This window comes from Procambarus clarkii, chromosome 61 (genome assembly GCF_040958095.1).
Source record: "Procambarus clarkii isolate CNS0578487 chromosome 61, FALCON_Pclarkii_2.0, whole genome shotgun sequence".
NCBI classification, from domain to species: Eukaryota; Metazoa; Arthropoda; class Malacostraca; order Decapoda; family Cambaridae; genus Procambarus; species Procambarus clarkii.
In genome coordinates this window covers 13,706,050-13,725,123 of record NC_091210.1, presented here as the reverse complement: position 1 = coordinate 13,725,123, position 19,074 = coordinate 13,706,050, and the positions used below count along the sequence as shown (strand labels likewise).

At 38.5% G+C, this 19,074-nt stretch overlaps 1 protein-coding gene across 7 annotated transcripts in view; it reads right to left on the bottom strand.

The window, feature by feature from the left end:
- The window catches only part of Iml1 (GATOR complex protein Iml1), a 65,476-nt gene extending 46,629 nt beyond the window's left edge, over window positions 1-18,847 (bottom strand). For all 7 annotated transcript variants that reach the window (XM_045768687.2, XM_045768693.2, XM_045768689.2 and 4 more), the window contains exons 1-16: window positions 18,636-18,847; window positions 17,395-17,538; window positions 17,024-17,193; window positions 15,895-16,020; window positions 14,467-14,607; window positions 13,883-14,025; window positions 11,947-12,134; window positions 9,875-10,071; window positions 8,859-9,142; window positions 7,850-7,982; window positions 5,635-5,767; window positions 4,383-4,492; window positions 3,992-4,115; window positions 3,313-3,519; window positions 2,786-2,860; window positions 456-611 (exon numbers count right to left, since the gene is read on the bottom strand). In XM_045768687.2, coding sequence (XP_045624643.2) covers window positions 456-611; window positions 2,786-2,860; window positions 3,313-3,519; window positions 3,992-4,115; window positions 4,383-4,492; window positions 5,635-5,767; window positions 7,850-7,982; window positions 8,859-9,142; window positions 9,875-10,071; window positions 11,947-12,134; window positions 13,883-14,025; window positions 14,467-14,607; window positions 15,895-16,020; window positions 17,024-17,193; window positions 17,395-17,538; window positions 18,636-18,696 — 2,392 coding nt within the window. In that variant the 5' untranslated portion in view covers window positions 18,697-18,847. The remainder of the gene's footprint in view (window positions 1-455; window positions 612-2,785; window positions 2,861-3,312; window positions 3,520-3,991; window positions 4,116-4,382; window positions 4,493-5,634; window positions 5,768-7,849; window positions 7,983-8,858; window positions 9,143-9,874; window positions 10,072-11,946; window positions 12,135-13,882; window positions 14,026-14,466; window positions 14,608-15,894; window positions 16,021-17,023; window positions 17,194-17,394; window positions 17,539-18,635) is intronic.
- Window positions 18,848-19,074: the final 227 nt, after the last annotated feature.

Genomic DNA, 19,074 nt, shown 5'->3' with positions numbered 1-19,074 from the left:
TCTCACGTGTTGTTGTTGGTGTGTGCAGATTTGGAACCAGTCCTCCTATTATTTTCCAAATGTAAATTATTATGAATCCTACTTGCACTCCAAGGATTACATATTTAAAATTTCTTGAGGAAAATTCAGAATTTCCAATCCTCAAGTTTCCCTTACCTCAAACCGAGAATCAAATTCCAGAATTGGCTCAGTGTAGGATGGTGCAAGTTTCAGAAGACTTGTGCATCTCCCTAAGACTTATTTGTACCAGTATTGAGTTTAGGGAGCTACTGAGAGGGGGCCCTTACTAGCATAAAATAAAATAAAATAAGAAATTTAAATATGCAAAAGTTTGTATAGGAAAACTTCCACATACAGAAACAAAATTACAAAAAACATTTTACAGTATTAATATAACTTTCTCAATGGTGTTTAAACTATGTAGCAGGCAATCTGCCATAGGGGAAGAGAGTTACCTGTTGTAAGAGCAGCTGTCCATTCCTGCTCTCCAGTTGCGCCCCAGAGTAAGGTTGCAGGGCACTTGACCTTGCCGCTGGTTCCTCCAGCTACAGTTCGCAGTCCTCCACTGCCCACACTTGTCTTCTGAGGTGTCGCAACGCCTCGTAATGATACTGAAACATCAGTTGCAGTAATATGTCTCAGGTCTTGCACCAGATCTATCCTAAATCCTATCATTTCAAAATCAGTTATCACGTGTCAAAGTTAATTACGGTCTAGATAAAGGATCTCATTTTAGTGTTGCAGTGTAATAATCTTCATGTGCACTTGCCAGAATAATTCAATGGTAGAATTGTTGCCTATTATAGAGAACGGCAAAAACTTTTATTTTCTTAAACTGATGTAATACAAATTAAAATATTGCAAAGTAATTTAATGTGCCCTAATATACAAGATATGATGATAATGGCTTCCTCTTCCTAAGAAAAGTATAAAGAGTATACATATTGTATTTGGTAACAGCTGCAATATCAAACTATGTTTTCATTATCGACTTGAGAATGATCCAGGACGGACCGAAACGTCGTCGTCCCTTCACCTTCTAGTGTGTGGTCTGGTCAACTTACTTTAGCCACGTTATTGTGACTCATTGCCTGCATATGTTTTCATTATTTTGACTACTATGTTGTATATTTAACACCTATTTCACACCAGGTCCAGTAAAAACTTGATCAATAAACTAGATGGAACTAACCCCAATTCGTTGCAACTGGAGATGCCTCCAGGATGCATTTCCCACTCCCAATGGGCTAATTTTGAGCAACATATTAATTTCAACCTATAATACAATAGACAACTATCAAATGAACATGTCTGCAAACAACATTTAACAACATCTAGCTTATTTCTCCCGTCTCCGGTCTCAAAACTCATTTTCAAAATGTTGCACGGTGAAGTTTTCATTCACCTGAGTGAATGAAAACCAATTCCAACAAAAAATTTAAAACATAAATCACTTGAAACATGATTGGAACCATATTAAGAGATATTGGAACCACATTCATGACTAATATTTCCCATGCTCTATCGACTGATTTTACTGAGCAAAATTATCATTTCAACCTGTCATGAAAGACAACAACCAAGAGAACCTGTCTGTAAAGAAATTTAACCACATCTAGCATATTTCCCATGCCCAGGTCTGTACTCAGAGTTCCAACTAAATTCACCAGTTCTTTCACTAATCCATGCCACCTTTTGAGAGGAAAAACCAGCGCTGAATGTAATGAAACTCTAAAGTCTGAGTGAGCCCCGGAGGCTCTCTGAAGCTATCTTACTGATCAAGTGCCATACTACTTGAGTGTCATCAGTTGCAGTTCTTTGTATGCCTACTGGGACCACAAGCCAGAAACTAGCCCCCTCAGAGAGGTACAGGGAGCAATAGCCCATGTGAAGTATGTCATCTTGTCATCGACAAGGGAAGGCACCCAGAAAAGTAAGCGAATCAAAACCTGGTTAAAAAGTGCAACTTACATCCTTAAAAGTAGTAACAGGGTCCATCCTGTTACGAACTATGTCGCTCTCGTGGCTGTGTTTGTGAATATGTTTTAGGATATTAGTCGGGCTTGGGGGTTTTGGAGGTGCAACGAGGTCTTCGAGCCAGATATCTAGTGTACATCCCGGATCCTCTGCAGCCTTGTGTTGCTTTGGGCCATCAGTCGTGGCCGTCTGTTCCTTAATTTGAGACCTGCAGTGCTTCTGTCTCCCTAAAAGGTCCCTGTTTTTTCTTCTTTGTGGGTAGTTAGCTTCAGGGAGCTGACAGGGCTCCCCGCAGAAAACCAGGATTGAATGTAATGAAACATCAGTTTCTGGGTGAGCCCCAGAGACTCCCTGACACCCTCCCTCCCTCCCTCTGGTCAGCAGCTTTCACCATTCAAAGAACTGGCAGGTGGGTTGCCTGGCTCATCCAGGCTGGTTCTCCCGTCCCCCGCAGGGATGGGGGTGGCACTAACGTGCAGGGGGGTTAGTTGGACAAAGTTTTGCTCGTTTTCTTTGTGGGGAGTTTCTTGTTTTTTGAAGAAGTAGGTCACAGTTTTCAACCAGGCAGTAGTCTGTTTTGATTCTCCTACCTTTCTGGGTGCTTTTCTAGTCAATGGCAAGATGAAGCACATTACATGATATATATGTTTTCCCAGTGAAAGTGGCATCTTACTAAAGTGGGAAACCAAGCTGGATAGTTTAGAAAATTAAAAGGTAAATTGGCAATGTTAATTTGAATTATATAATAAAAAAATGACAGATGGTACAATAAATTAGATAAGCTTCTATATGTGAAATGCTACATTACTGTCAACTGATGCAACTGAGCTGGCAAGTGATGATGATGTCCAGGGACGAGGATCACGACGACCACCATTAATACCTGCACAAAAATAAGAGAACATTCTGTACAAATTTCGTTACATGCAACTTGAAGCCATAAAACATTAAGCTACACATAGTTAACACTCAATGACAAAACATTCTGCCTAGCTCATACATTCTTAAAAATCACTACTATTCCTTCACTGTGTCTGTACCATACAATATATATACCAGTATTGAATAATATAGACAAAAGGTGTTAAGTGGGCAGGTACTGGGGAAATAAGGGGTACAGGGCAGGTGAAGGGAGTGCAGGGGCAAGTGAGGGGGGGGGGGGGGCAGGAGAGCAGGTGAGGGGGCAGTACAGGGGCAGATGAGGGGGGTACAGGGGCAGAGGAGGGGGTGTAGGTGAGTGTTACAGAGGCAGGTGAGGGAGGTAAAGGTGATGGGGGTACTTAGACTTAGTTTCCAGCAGTGTTTATAAAACTTGTATAAGATATAAGAACTTACTCTCCTGGCTGAGCTGGGATGTGATGATTTTTGGACGCAGTGAGACGAGATCTCCAGCAGCAGGGCTCCTGGTGGGTGTAGACGACGAGTGCAGAGGATGCTGTACTTCGTTGTCGGGGGTGCTCAGAGAAGACGACAATTCATTTTCCTTAGCCCTGCTGCTAGAATCATGATAGTGATGCTGCTGGATTAGAACACCAGACTGATCTGAAAAGAGGCTCTTATTAATCAAGCAATGTTATCTAATAGTCTGTTTATCTACCTTTGAACATACAATACAAGTGGTTATGCACACACATGAATGATTGACATGAAAATTGAATGACAAAGAAAGGTTTAGTTCAAGTTGTAAGAATGGCTGCAATAGATAGCATCTGGTGAAACAAAAAAGGTCTATGCTTGACTAGAATGCAGAAAACAAAATTAATGTTTTTGAAAACAAAAACAAAACAGGTTGGCTGAGCCTGTATGTTCTGGATGGGTTTTCTTGGTTTTGGGTTGTTTTCTAATTTCTACAATAAACCAAATTTTGCACCTGGTCTCTAATAGGCATGTATAAGCCTAGAAACCTAGTAGTGTTTGTATGTTTGATACCAGAGCCTGAAGCACAAGCAAGCTACTGAGGGGCTAGCATAGATAACATTAAACTAGATGCATCAATAACTTTATATATAAATACCTTTGGGAAATATGTGGATCCATCTCCTACGATTGGAAGTAAGTTTGATGGTAACATGTGAAGGGTCAAAGGGGTTTATCAATGATCTTCCCGGACGGTGGACAGTCTGTCTATTTTTCTGTAACTGGTGAGGAAAAAGACGGTTAATACACAATGATAACACCGTAAGAAGAACACTATAAAAACAAAAATATAAACAAATACATCAATTATATTTTATGTAATGATGTAACAAGCCAATTATATGGGCCTGTTCAACAGGCCAATCATTTTGTGAAGGTTTAGAAAACTCGAGTACTGGGAATAAACGAGGTTATTTAATTTTAAGTTCAAGGAGGTAACCGTAATCAATGGTCCTTTGGAATTAAAAGGAAAAAAGTTGAGACATTACCTGGGGATGTTCATTAGGAGATGTGCCGCTGCTTGAACCAATCTTTACTGAATGTGGTGGAGACATCTCTTCTCCCTCGTAAAGTGTTTGTGTACATGGCTTGTTAACTCCTGCAATAGGTCTTAAGTCTTAAGACATGTTATTATGTCTGAGAAAATTCTTACAAACCTTACCTCCTGCGGAGGTTCGTCTTTATAATAAAATGTTTATTAATGCAGAGAGTTGATGGAGGGCATTAGAGAATGTTTTCCTGAAAGAAATTTGCAGCTGGCAACTGGGAGGCTGCAGTATTACCCTCAGCAAAGTAGTACCTCTCGAGCTGGAGATTGTTCAGGAATAATGTGTATTGGTACAGCAAAATTATGTGAAGAAAAATGAATTCTATTAAAAAACCTGCATGGGGAATATGGAAAATGGAGTCAGTAAAGGGATTTGATTGGGAATGTTGAAGGATAGTATATTAAGGGGCGAGTGACTGGACAGCGAGGGACGCCATCTTGACCTGATGTAAGGAAGAACGATGATGACCAGTCCTTGTTTTCTGAGTGGTTTCTCTGGCTTTATCATAAGATAAGCCACAGGGGTGTATTAACAGAGTTGAAAGGAAGAGTAGAATACTCAGATAGCCTCCTGAGCAGTTTTTAAGAGAGAGTCCAGATTTCCTAGGGATTTAGGTGCGTGTCACACCGGCTGACAGAAGTGGTGGTGGAGATCACAGTTCCAGTGTTGGACTTAAGAGCTATATGGAGACCAGATCCCATTTGAGTGATAAGATATAAGTTTGTTTTCCTTCTAAATGCATTGATTTATAAGGAATGAATTATGTTATGGAATGTCGTGTGTGTTTTATAAATATACACTTGTGTCATTTATCTACTAGGTTGTTTCCCTACACCTTGCAAGAAAATACACGCCACACCCACGTGTCAAAGACATTACCATTACTAATTCCCAACATTTATTCAGCTATAGCATATTATGATTGTACTGTAGTTACTATTCTGGAAGTACAATTCCATTCACTGACTCATTCACCATCATTATGCTGCCCCCTCACAATCATGAAGCAAGGAGGCAATGGGCTCAAGTCTCATCCTAATTTTGTCCTCTTGTACTGCAACAGATACATGGCAGCTTGCACCAGGCAGCTTGCACCATAGGGTAATGGGGTTACCTCATTCCTACTCAAGTACTAGTGATTCCAAAGCAGACAAAAACAATACAGTATTAAGATTAAGAACAAGGGACATACCTTCAACATTAAGAGCACCAAAGGAGTGCGAATAAGTCTTATTTTCTGTTATGCGGGCAGGAATGTTAATGGCCGGAGACTTGTCAAACACAGAGGTTGCAGAGCTCCCAAGAGCAACCATTGAGCTGGATATCTGAAACAACAGTCTTTTTAATATTGTATGAATATTTGTGCATAGAAATATTGCTCCAGTAATTATTTACAACATGACTGAGCAAATGTTAAATAATACAGTACATGTTTTAAATGCTAAGATAAAGGATATATTAAAAGCTAGACCTCTTTTGTTTGCAGACAATCAAGAGAGGTATCCCCAATCCCTATCTCATAATACAGCCACACATACACATATAATCATTAATACTCTAAAAGAACAAAATCAAGCATGAATGTAAGGAAGTGTCCTTTCCTGAGTAGCCAGAGTGATTATTGATGCAAGAATCGGTAAAGGAAAGCTGGGAGGAGATTCAAGGTAATCAGTGTTTATGTGAAGAGATGCCTCAAGCTCCCTCAAAGCCAGTTACGTCCAGCTTCTATATCACACCAGCCTTTCTTCAATTGTCAAATTATCAGTTATCCAGACATCGTACCAATCATTCTGGATAATCAGGATCGCACTCTACTTCCAAGACATTAACTCCAAGTTACTGCTCATATACAACAGACGGTTTACACATGACACACCAGGGTGTATGGAACCATGCTCGCAACGGAATGAATGTCTGAGGTGGAAAGGAATGCCTTTAGAGTTAAAAAAAATTATATATACTGTATATATATATGTTTGGTATCCTTCATACCCAAACCACCAGGACCTCTGCTCCACCACAGTACAAAGACAAGTGGGTGTACCAAGGCAAGAATTCTCCGTATAACCTGACCTAACCATGCCTGCCCAACCAAACAGTAACAATGGGAGAGAGCAAACCAAGACTGAAACAAATAAGAAAAAGAAATCAATACAGCCACAAAAACTATGCCAAAACATCACTTGAGGGTAGTAGAAGGAATCATACATCCCACACTCAGGTCACGTAGCAACTGGAAGTACCTCTGAAGTTTGAGCTGAGAACAAATATTTAATTAAAAAACCTGCATAGGGAATAAGGTAAATGGAGTCAGTAAAGGTATTTGATTGGCAATGTTGAAGGATATCAACATGTTGAAAAAGCTTCATATCTTGGTACTATGCTCCAAAGAGAAGGGAATGAATTAGTAAACTGAAAAGAATGCCACTAGTGATGCATACCCCCAAACCAAAATTGAAATAAATCAATGGTAAGCAAGCGTCCACTAATAGCTTTAGCATACGACACAATGAAATGATTTTCTGAGGATAAATACAAGTCACTGAACTGAAAAACTGATCCACAGCGCTTTACGTACATAGGGGAACAATTAAAAAGAATAAAAGATGACCCAAGTCTGTGAACCATGGTTATGTGTAAGTGCTGCCACCTAGTAGTGTTCTGGAGTAGCAAGCAGGTAGGGTAAACTAGTGATTATAGAGGAGTGCAGCTTGGCAAGTCTCTGTCATGAAAGTTTATCTGCTTGACATCTGCTTGATGGGGTTCTGGGTGTTCTTCTACTCCACAAGCCCGGCCCGAGGCCAAGCTTGACTTGTGAGAGCTTGATCCAACAGGCTGTTGCTTGGAGCGGCCCACAGGCTCACATTTAGGCTTATTATTTGAATGATTATTTCAAGTTATTTGAATGAGCCTTCTAAAGGTCATTGAAGACTTGATTAAGTTTCTGTCAATGTATCCCTTACACTAGTATGGTCCAGCAAGGACATTTAAATCACTCCCTGGTGTTTCAGTGCAGAATGTTAACCTTATGCTGACTGTGTATGATACCGTCAAGGAGAGCAGCATGACCTTGCATAAACAAGCAAGTGAGAGCTTTAGCTCAGATATTATACAATACAAACAAATCCTTGAAGTAATCCTAGGGGCAATTCATAATTTAGCACATTTTTCAGCAACAAATTGGGTAATAATATAATAAATTTGTCATAAGATGTTTATAAAAGAATGTTCCATGTACATGCTATTCTCTGCACCACAGCAATCTCCTACTTACTTGCCATTATCACATTACCTCAATGACTTTCCACCCTTCACAATCCTATTTATTCTGTCTTTTAAAAACCATTCACCATGCCATGATTATTGTAACACTAAAGCACCGTCATTGACCTACTGCTGTAACTTACCTGCTCAACGCTGTTGTAGAGATCAGGGTCAGAGAGCTTCCTCTGGAATGTTATTCTTGTCAGAGGCTGGACAGAGGAGGCCTGGATGTTATTCTTCTTTCTTGTAGTTGTTCTCTGTAAGCTCCGGTAAGTCCTGTGGTGAAACACAGCTTTTACTTTTGGTCGAAATCTCCCAACTCTTCTGTTACTTTTAAGCTGACAACATACTTTCATAATTCTCCCAACTCTTCTGTTATTTTTAAGCTGACAACATACTTTCATAATTCTCCCAACTCTTCTGTTATTTTTAAGCTGACAACATACTTTCATAATTCTCCTGGCTCTTCTGTTACTTTTAAGCTGACAACATACTTTCATAATTCTCCCAACTCTTCTGTTACTTTTAAGCTGATAACATACTTTGATAATCCCCCCCTGACACTTCTGTTACTTTTAAGCTGACATCATACTTTCATACAACTTGTATACGATGAATCGATGCAATATGAGAGGCATATAAGTCATGTGTGTGTGTGTGGTTGGAATGTTAAGGAGGTTGTGTGCTGCTGCACAAACTGGAAGAAGAATGAAAGAAAATGTTGATGGGATGAAGTGGCAAGAGCAGTTTGTCACACATATAATGTGAATTCAGCGGATGCAATCTGAAGAAAGTGAAATGGGAAACACAATTCAGAGACAGTATAATAACAGTAAAATGTTTGTGTAAAATTAGCAATGTGTGCAACATTAGCAATGACGTGTGGAACATTAGCATTGACGTGTAGAACATTAGCATTGACGTGTAGAACATTAGCATTGACGTGTGGAACATTAGCATTGACGTGTGGAAAATTTGTGATGAGTGGACATTATCATGAATGGATCAGGTGTCATTTTCAGGGCTTTCCCTTACTAGGCATATAATAAAGAAAATGAGATTTTCAAAAGTGCCGCTGAAGAAATAAATATTAAAAAATAATTTTTTATTATTATAAATGGCAAGACAATCAATATACTGTATACCACTTACTTATTGTTTTGATTTGTTGGTAACTTGAACACCTGAGCATCATAAGCATCATAATCAAATATGGAATTTGGTAAAGCTGTTTCTTGAACTGGTTTCATACATGGCTTGCCCAAGGCATCAAACCTCTCTCGCTTCAGAGTCTTCGGCTTCTCAGGCGGAAGTTTAATCCGAGGAACAAACGTGCCATAGCCAACTTTCTTCTTGGCAGAGTAGAAGCTGAGGTTGATCCACGTGTGGGGCATGCTGTAGTCATCAGCATTTATACTGCCTTTCTTGTTATGGAACTGAAATGACACAAAATAATCTGCTTTCATCCTACACACTTAGATACAGACCCTCAACCAACTACCAATATTACATTACTAGGTGTTAAATGACACCTAGTATTGTATTCTGATAGTAATAAGAGTATAGAGAACTTTCTTAGATTACACTTAAATAAAATATGTGTAGGCTACAGTATACACTAGTGTGTATTACTGTATTAACCTTTAAACTGTATATGTTTTTTTCAATGAGTGTATGATCTGTGGCTAATGTGATGCCATTGTCTGGTTAGCTCTGTCTTAGTTGTTTTAGTTGTCTTACAACTAGTTGTCTTACTTGGCTCTTGTCTTGTATCTGTTCCAAGCCAAGGAGTTGGCTTGGGGTTCCAAGTGTCTCGGTGTAAGTGTACTCTGACACTGTGTACTGTGTCAACAGTACACAGTTTTAGACAGTGTCTAAAACTGTCTTAATTTTAGGCTTATCTCTGATGTCTAAACTCTGCCCATCCAAATTTTGAAAGAGCCAAATTTTGGCCTATCTTCCGGTAAGCTCAGGTGTGTCTCAGAGGCCTGGTGTGGGTTTTTTTAAGTCTTGGCAATTCCATTGATTTAGCTCTGGAGCTACTGACAAAGTCCTCCCAGAAAACAAGTGTGTATGAACAATCTTATAACAGAATAAGAATATGAAAAGATTATGGTAAAACAGTAGTATAGCATCAATATATTAAATACAAGTCAGCACAAAAGTACCTTTAGGAGTGGAACTGCATGAAGTGGCTGCTCACCAACACACACCAAGTCTGACCCAACACCATTGTCAATGATGCGTTGCTTGGTGATATTTGTCAGTTCGCGATCCACCTCAAAAACTCCAACACCTGGAGTTATTACCACAGAAACCTGACCTGTGCGGTCAAAACTTCGATCCAGATAATGCTTCTCAAATACTGTAAGCAGAAAAATTTTAATACAGTACAGCAGAAAATCAAAAATATACCAGAAAAATCCAGTATTGAATGTAATGAAATGCCTTTTTCTAATGGATCTCTCATGGTTCCCGGAGCTACCCACCTGGTAACCTGCAAACCTTGGGCACCACACCAGGCTCTAACAAATCACGAGCGCCTACCAAACATTCCGACCAGAATCTGACCCCCAACTAAGGCAAGGAGGAATCTGGGGATAAAAGATTACCGCAGAACTGAAAGACCATCAGAAAATTAGAGTGCATCAAAACACAGCAACTGTTTGGACAACATTTGTGACCCTGAAGCAAACTGTGTACATACTCACTGTCTAAGGTAAAGACCAAGCAGGACACCCAGGCACGAGGATGCTCACAAAAGAACCAACACTGTATGCAGCACAAAAGAAAGCAGATGTGAATGGCATCAGCTGCATGCCATATAATAATAATTATACTGTAATAATTCATTATGTCGGGGGAACAGGAAGCCAGAGTAGATTTATACACGTCAATTTTATCAAGGTCCCATCCCCCCCCCCTACCCACCAAAGGCCGAAATTACTGACCCCGCCCAGGATGCAACCCCACAACAGGCTGACTAACTCTTGAGTACCTACTTACTGCTAGATGAATTGGAACATTAGGTGAAAGGAAATGTGCTCGACCATTTCTGTCCCGCCCGGGATTTGAACCTGGAATTCTCGATTGTGCGTCGAAAACGAACCAGATTGTACTACTGGGACCCTTGTGTACAAACATAAACCCTAGTGCACCCCATAAATAATAACCCCAGAATGCTCCAACCTCAGAGACTTGCACTACTCAGGGTAAGACACCCTCTAAGTAGGCTGGTATCTATTGGATGAACACCCCAAACACACCAGGGAAGCAATCCTGTGAGGGGTAGGGGCTACACTGAATGAGAGCCTAAGGAAGGTCTGCATAAGGCTCGAGGTGAACAGTTTCCATCACCCACATATCAAGTGAGGCTTGTAAACACACTCATATGAAACAAATACTAAATATTGAAACAATACACAAACAAAAGGGCTACCCCACAGGAAAGAGTCCCAAGGATGGCCAACACTTATCAAGAGAATCAGGATCCCATAGGGCTAGTGATTCAAGAGGCATGCCAGACATGTCAAACAGCAGGTAAAGAACAGAGGATTGTTGACAGGGGGGGAGCTGGCATTGGCAATCAGTAACTAAAGGGGGAAGAGACATGAGACCTAACTACAGGGTGGATTGTTTACTTTCTGTGAACCTGGGTGTATGCCCTCTGGTGCCTCTGGTGCCTTAAACAACACTCTTGAGATATTATCTGCCTTTACTCTGTGAGATTATTTTATAGGATAAATAAATTCACAAGGGCAGTGACGAGGATTCGAACCTGCATTCAAGAGCATCCCAGACGCTGCCTTAATCGACTGAGCTACAACATGGTAAAAGGACTTGAAACCAAAGTTCTACTGAACGTACTGGATCCTGCAGCCTCTCTGAAGCACAAACCAGTGTTTTACACAACTCCCCCCATGCACACGAGCTATGTCAATAGGCCGTTCTCCCTCTTCGCCCTTACTTCATTACACAGAGAAATCACACTTGCGTGTTGCATCAAATGAACAAATCCACAAGTTCTACTGAACTTGTGGATTTGTTCATTTGATGCATCATGCAATTGTGATTTCTGCATGTAATTTTATAGGATAATTTTGATAATAAAAGTAGCATCATACATCGCCTATCACATTTCAAAGCACCTTACAAACACTGGAACATTTCTCATTATATTTTTACAAAGGACGCTCATTCTTTTTACACAAGATTCTAACATTACAGTACAGGTATTTACCATTAAGAGAAATATTGAGGACCTCTAGAAAATTTCCCTGTGAGGCACAGGAATTTGTTGCTTCTGGCACATCAGCCCCCTGATTCCGGTGGTAGTCTAACACAGTTGGCAAATAGTTGTTGAACATACGACGGAGACGGGTTAGCGTTGGTGACCAGTCATCATAACGCTCATTCTGCACGGCAACCCTGTCCCAACACACAATATTACAATGCCAAGCTCAAATAGTTAACCTGAGAAAGTACACCACCTCATTGTAAATGCAGTATGGAATTTAAATATCAAATAAATTACTGTATCTAATATTAAATTTGTGAAATTGTAATAAACATTATTAAAGCAAATATTTTTTCTTAACACTTAGCATGAGTTTTAAGGTTAAGCAAATCACATTTTGAACAGAAATAAATTGTTCTTAAGCAGACTAGCTAGCCAAGTTAATTCTCCAAAGGTGACTAAAGAGTGGATTTTAACACATCACTATTTCCCTTCCTGTCAACAAATGCAGATTGCCTGTTCTCAGTTCACAATGTAACATAGACTTTGTATATAGTGACAGTGTCAGACCACGGAGGAAAATTGAAACAGGAATTTCCTTAATTTCTTTTTTTTTTTTACTTTTTTTTACGAATTTAAACTTGTGTATAGTATATGAGGTATAGGAGAAGCACATTTTTCAAAAGATTAATGTGGTTCTCCCCTAAGGAAAGGTGTCACTATCAATGATGAGTAAATAATATAGACAGGCACGGAAACATTCCAGATACTGGCACTACAGTACAACAATATTTTCAAACTGTGTTTCCTCACATTGTTCCTAATAAAATAAACAAAAAGTCCTACATAAGGGATATTGGAAAGGAGTAAGGACCAGGGGTAACCAAATGAATCTGGCCTAAAATGCTCATTTCAGATACCAATACTGTAATGGCATTCCTTGTTCAGAACTGCCTGTATAGCACTGATTCATTATAGCACCTGATTGTACGCGGATTGCAAATAAAATACTGAAGAAGAACAATTAATATATATTTTTCTTATGACTGCTCAGTTAACAGAGAAGGCACTATCTCATGCTCTCGGTTAATGAGAGCTTGCCTTGCATGCTGTATGCTCTCAGTTAATTATTTCCTCAAGTGGTGTCTGTAAGCATGTTTTCTTTCCTCTGCTGTTGTTTTTCCCCTGCCATTATGTGCTTACTTATCAGTGATTGGGGAAGTGAGATATAGCACTTTATGTCCCTCCTCCTTGCCTCTTATATCTGGCATCTTAATTACCTCTTTCTCTCTACATTCCAATTTGTATCATATTTATTGATAAAGTTGTGGGTGGGAGTGGCTAGACAACTTCCTCTTTCACTGCATTCTACTTGTTGACTCATCTGTACAAAATATATTGACTTCCTTACATCTTTAAAACTCAAGTGAGTATCTACCTTCCACCAATGTCACCTTGTCCTATTTTCTCTCTATTTAAAGGGGCTGTTCCGCATGAGAAAGTGAAGGCATTCCCCTAACTTGTAAAACCATACCCCTTTCTCCCTCTCCAGCTGTATTCTTTACTAATAAACATGGCACTCATCAGGCATCAGTAGCCTTGAACACAATGTGCACTGCACTGTTATCTGCTTGGGTGTTAGAAATTTTATCCTTGATTACCTTGAAAAAATATCTAATGAACTTGTCATTAGTGTCACTAGAAGATGACAATTTTCCACCATATAAAACTTGTTGCTATTCTCACTATTAATTACATGTAATTTAAATTCAAAACTTCAAATTTTAAATTACTGTAAGTGAAATATTTTTGTGTTTATTTTAATACTTTCACCTCAGCATTCCACAGTGCATTGCATTCTTTTATGAAAAAAATTATGAGGAAAACTAATTTTATTTGGAGATGTTTCATTGTATAAGGACAATAAACCGAGTCATACCTATAAAAATCTTCATAAAATCTGCCTTTGTAGTCTTCCTGGAGACACTCCTTCATGTAAGTAGGAAACTCATCAATATTGGTGGCCTTATAGTAGGTGCGTGAGAAGAGGACAATGGTCACATCGTGGTTGCTACCTTCTTTCTGAAACAAAACATCATCATTACTGGAAGCTTGTTAATGCTTTTGCTGTGACAAGTGGTTATGCATGCTTCACAAACAACAATGTGTATATATGTATAACAATGTATAAAAGAAATGTCCTAACTGAAGTTCCCTGCATTAATGGGAAATATTTCTCATTCATAATTTGATTGAATTGTTTATTAGATTAATAACTCGCTTTATTGACTCTTCTGTTTTCAAGAGAAGTCCTATGCATCCAACTGGCAGTAATGTGGCCTACCTGTGCCCAAAATATGGGAAATACAGCAGTATTCAGATGAAAGTTTATTTTAGCAAATATACAGTATTAGAACAGAATGCACATCTGAAAGTAGGGTGAATATGGAGGGTATCTGGGTAGGTCCCCATGCTGGAGGCACTGGCAAACTTACTGAGAATAGACATAACTAGATATCTTACCTTCCATTTAGCAAAAAGCTCTGAAAGGAATCCATTCACAGCCTTCTCAAAATATAGATCTCCATACATATCAAAGTCCCACATCTCGGAGCTCATTTGGATAAAGAGGTAGACCATGCTTGTTGATGACCGATAAACAACCTTGGGAGGGGGGGGGGGGGGAAATCAAAATAACTATATTATACACAGTAGCACATGACTGGTACTTTCCTGAGCAATATATCAACCACAAGAATACCACAATTACACACACAGATCACACTAACGTGATGCATCAAATGAACAAATCCACAAGGGCCGTGACGAGGATTCGAACCTGTTTCCGGGAGCATCCCAGACACTGCAATCGTAGCTCAGTCGATTAAGGCAGTGTCTGGGATGCTCCCGGACGCAGGTTCGAATCTTCGTCACGGCCCTTGTAGATTTGTTCATTTAATACCACAATATTTTATGGGTTTATCTCGCATCTCCAAAATTGTTAGATAATAATTCGGAGTGTTGTGATGCTTACAAGTTAACTGAGCAATGTAGCAATAATTAGAAAATACATTATTCATCAGAACACACACACACATTCAGATTGCCAACCTACTGCAGTAAATAGGAAAAATACATAAAGATACATGCAAATACTATGCTGCAATGTGGTCAACTACTGTACATCATTTCTGAACCCCAATTACTTGCACCAAAAACTTCATTTTTTGTGTGTGTGAAACAAACAAGTTTCCGTATTCCACACTGCTTGGATCAGACACACTGTGGATTATATATAATTGATTGACTGGGATTATCGCAAACATACATTACATACATTACATTTCTGTATGCAATATGAAACAACAATAACTGCCCGAAACGCTTTGCGTAATAGTGGCTTTAGGCATTGTATGTACTAGCTCTATCTATAAACCTAGCAATTTTTGTAGAAATCTCTTGTATGTATGTACCTTACCTGAATAAACATTTATTTATTTATTTATTAATAACACCTGAAGTGCGGCTGCGATTAAAGGCCTGATTAATTCTTATAAAATATACACTTGCATGCAAAAAGTAAGAAAAATAAAAAATAAATAATTTAATATCCAAGTCTTTTTAGTTTTCATGCACATCGGGAGACTGTCGACTCAAGGGGTCTGTGGTTAAAATACAATTAAAACAATTTTCAAATATATTTTCACCATTCTTGCCACTGGCAACCAGATAACCAATTTTTATTTTGCAGTACTATACACAGGATTTTGTATAATACCCCATATTTTTTTAATGGTCTTGGTCCGGAGGCATCCAGATACCATGTAGGTGAACAGATTTTTACTTTCTGCTAAATGACTGAACATAAACCACTTTCTTATCACACCATTATTATAGTTACAGCTCAATTCATACCATACTACCAAACACCAAGATAAACTATGTGTTTACCTTCGTATCGTCTGTTATAACTCCACACGCAACCTTTCCTCCTTGGGCCCACATCTCATAAACCTGACAGCGGATGCTTCCACAGCAAAACTCTATCTTCTTGTTCAGATACACAACAGAATCCACCTGCATAAAATAACAAAGGAAATATTACATTACTATCATCTTATAGCTATTGCAAAATTGATCATTCAGCATCACTGCCCTTGATCCTAAAATACACATGTATAGTATAATATCTGATTATAGTCTCAATGCCTTGCTCCCTCCCAGGAGCCTCCCAGCAGGCTCTGAGGCTCCTCAGAGGTTCCTCAAGAAGCTTTACCACCATATAAACCATTTTATCTCATGAAGACTTATTGATTTTAAGCATTTCTATTGGAAATAACATTTTCATATGCAATTTAACAATAAAAATTAATCCTGACTAAATTTTGATTTTTTTCACATTTAAGAATTTTTGTTATTAATTCACCAAATATACGATAAATATGTATCAAAATCATATTATATTGTAGATTTTTCTTAAATACATAATTTTTTATCAAACCTTTGTATTTCATTAAAAATAAGCAAGATATTGATTAACTCTTTCCAACTCTCTTGCTGCTTCCACACCTTTCTTGTATATATTGTTACACTTTCTCTACCATATAATCAAAACATATTTCTCCCTTGTACATTTGTCTTGTGAAACACCTTTCAGACATTCAACTAACATGTCCATATTACCTCACTGTACCCAACGTCACCCAACTTCTGTAACATTCTCCCAACATACTGCTACATTTGTACTTATTAATACATCTCTCTACATATCTTGCACTCATGTCAACATACAGTATTCTTGAATTAATACTTAAGCACTAATACAATTTTTGGGGGCTAATCCTTATCAAGAGTTGAAATGCAGCCCAAAAAAAAGAAACTACTGTTTTTATCATACTATTTCTATTAGGAAAATCTCATGATCATTCCACCAATGCTACAGTATTAATATAAATGAGCTTATATTTTCTCAATTTTATAACAGAAAACATAATCCAAATGAACTAAAAACCCTGCTGTGTGTTCCCAAAGAAAATTTAATATTGTACAGAATAATTCGTAATAAAACAAGGATGTTTACCAAGTTCATTTTAAGTCTCCACATATCAGAGCGGCCAAGATACTGGTCCTTAAAGGTGAGTTCAACCATCTCCAGCGCAACAGTCTTTGGCTCAACTTTGTTTATGATCACATCTTTATAATTCCGCAGCTGGAAGGTGGATGCAATGCTCTGTTCAATACTGATAGTATCTGAAATAAACAAAAATTAGAAAATATTAAGCATTGTAACAAATAAACCACTACAAATAAATTTACACTAAATAAAACAAGAACTGTGCAGTCTATTGTAATTATGAAAAAAATAGTTAGTATGCTTAGTAAAACTCCAATATAAGTACAGTATTGTAATAATGTTTATTTCAATAAAAAAGAAAGAGCAGTTTATAAGACCTTTCTGTACAGTAACATCTTCATTTGTCTTGGGAACCTGAAGAAGCAGCCGAGGCAGGTCATCTTCCAGGTGATAAACTTCAATAACATCGCCTTCCTTAATATCTGGACCCAAGTCTCTGATGTTCACCAGAAGATCCTCATCTATAAAATACAAACTCTCACATGTCAAAATAATAATTTATTAATTTTGTTGAGGACAGGCAGCTTGTCCTCGATACCATCTTTAAGATGGTATCGAGGCTCCCAACAAAGTCGTACTATTGACCCTCACTAGGATGGAACTCTACAGCAAGTTAACTAATTGACTGGCTCCAGGGTACCTACTTAATAATAATAATAATAATTTTTATTTAGGTAAGGTACATACATAAAGAGATTTTACAAAGTTTGTTGGCTTTATAGATAGAGCTAGTACATACAATGCCTAAAGCCACTATTACGCAAAGCGTTTCGGGCAGGAAAATTCACCTAACTTGCTGTTAGGTGAATTTTTATGTATAGTAAAACTTGATATGTTCATTTAATATGTAATTAAATTAATAAAATAACATTGACACTAACTTATCCCATTGGCTGTCACATCATTTTTGGGCCCTACCCAATACTGATGCTCAAAATAAAGCCCTAAAAACTGGACTTAGAATATCACATTTTTAATAGATTTTTTAAGATAATCACTTAAGTCTTTCCAGATAAAATTAAAACTGAAATTAAAAATAATTCAACAATTTTAATTGTCATACGGGTATTAGAAAATATGGTCTAAAAACATTTAGGGTATTTGTGTTCTCTATACACATACTATAGAGGCCTGACGGCTGAGTTGCTGCCAGCATCATGTACATATACTCAGGCTTCCTGTCCCCCCAACGCCACTGTATGAACATAAGGACCCGTACAAAATGGGCGTCGAGTGTAGCTTGAGGTACTAGAGCTTTGGGGGTTATACATGATACACGTATACATACATACCCCTATAGCTGGGGTTATACATGATACACATATACATACATACCCTATAGCTGGGCTTATACATGATATACATACCCCTATAGCTGGGGTCATACACATATACACATCCCTATAGCTGGGGTTATACACACATACATACCCCTAGAGCTAAGGTAATACACATATACATACCCCTAGAGCTAAGGTAATACACATATACACACCCTATAGCTAAGGTAATACACATATACATACCCCTAGAGCTAAGGTAATACACATATACATACCCCTATAGCTTTTCTGGTGACTGAGAAGCTTTAGCTTATTCATAGTGTCTGAGGCAGCCATCCAGGAGGGTGCCGCTGCTCCTCTTGTCACCCTCACAACCCTATACGCTATAACCTTAGCTTACAACATATAACTAAGCTTGACTAAGGCGCCGTAGACAGAGCTTAGCTTGGGTTAGCTGGGCTTAGTTCCTTTGGTACACTCTACTGCCTCATTGGTCACTTTCGTCTAAGGCGACCCTTTCGTATCCACGCGGTATGGGGTGCATAATAAATGAACTAAATTAACACACCTATGCTATATTTGCAGGGGTTGAGCTATGGCTCTTGGGCTATGACTCGTGTAATAAACTGCTATGTATAAAGCTATGTATGAAAGTCACTTTCGACTAAGGCAACCCTTTCGTATATACACGGTATGGGGTGCATAATAAATGAA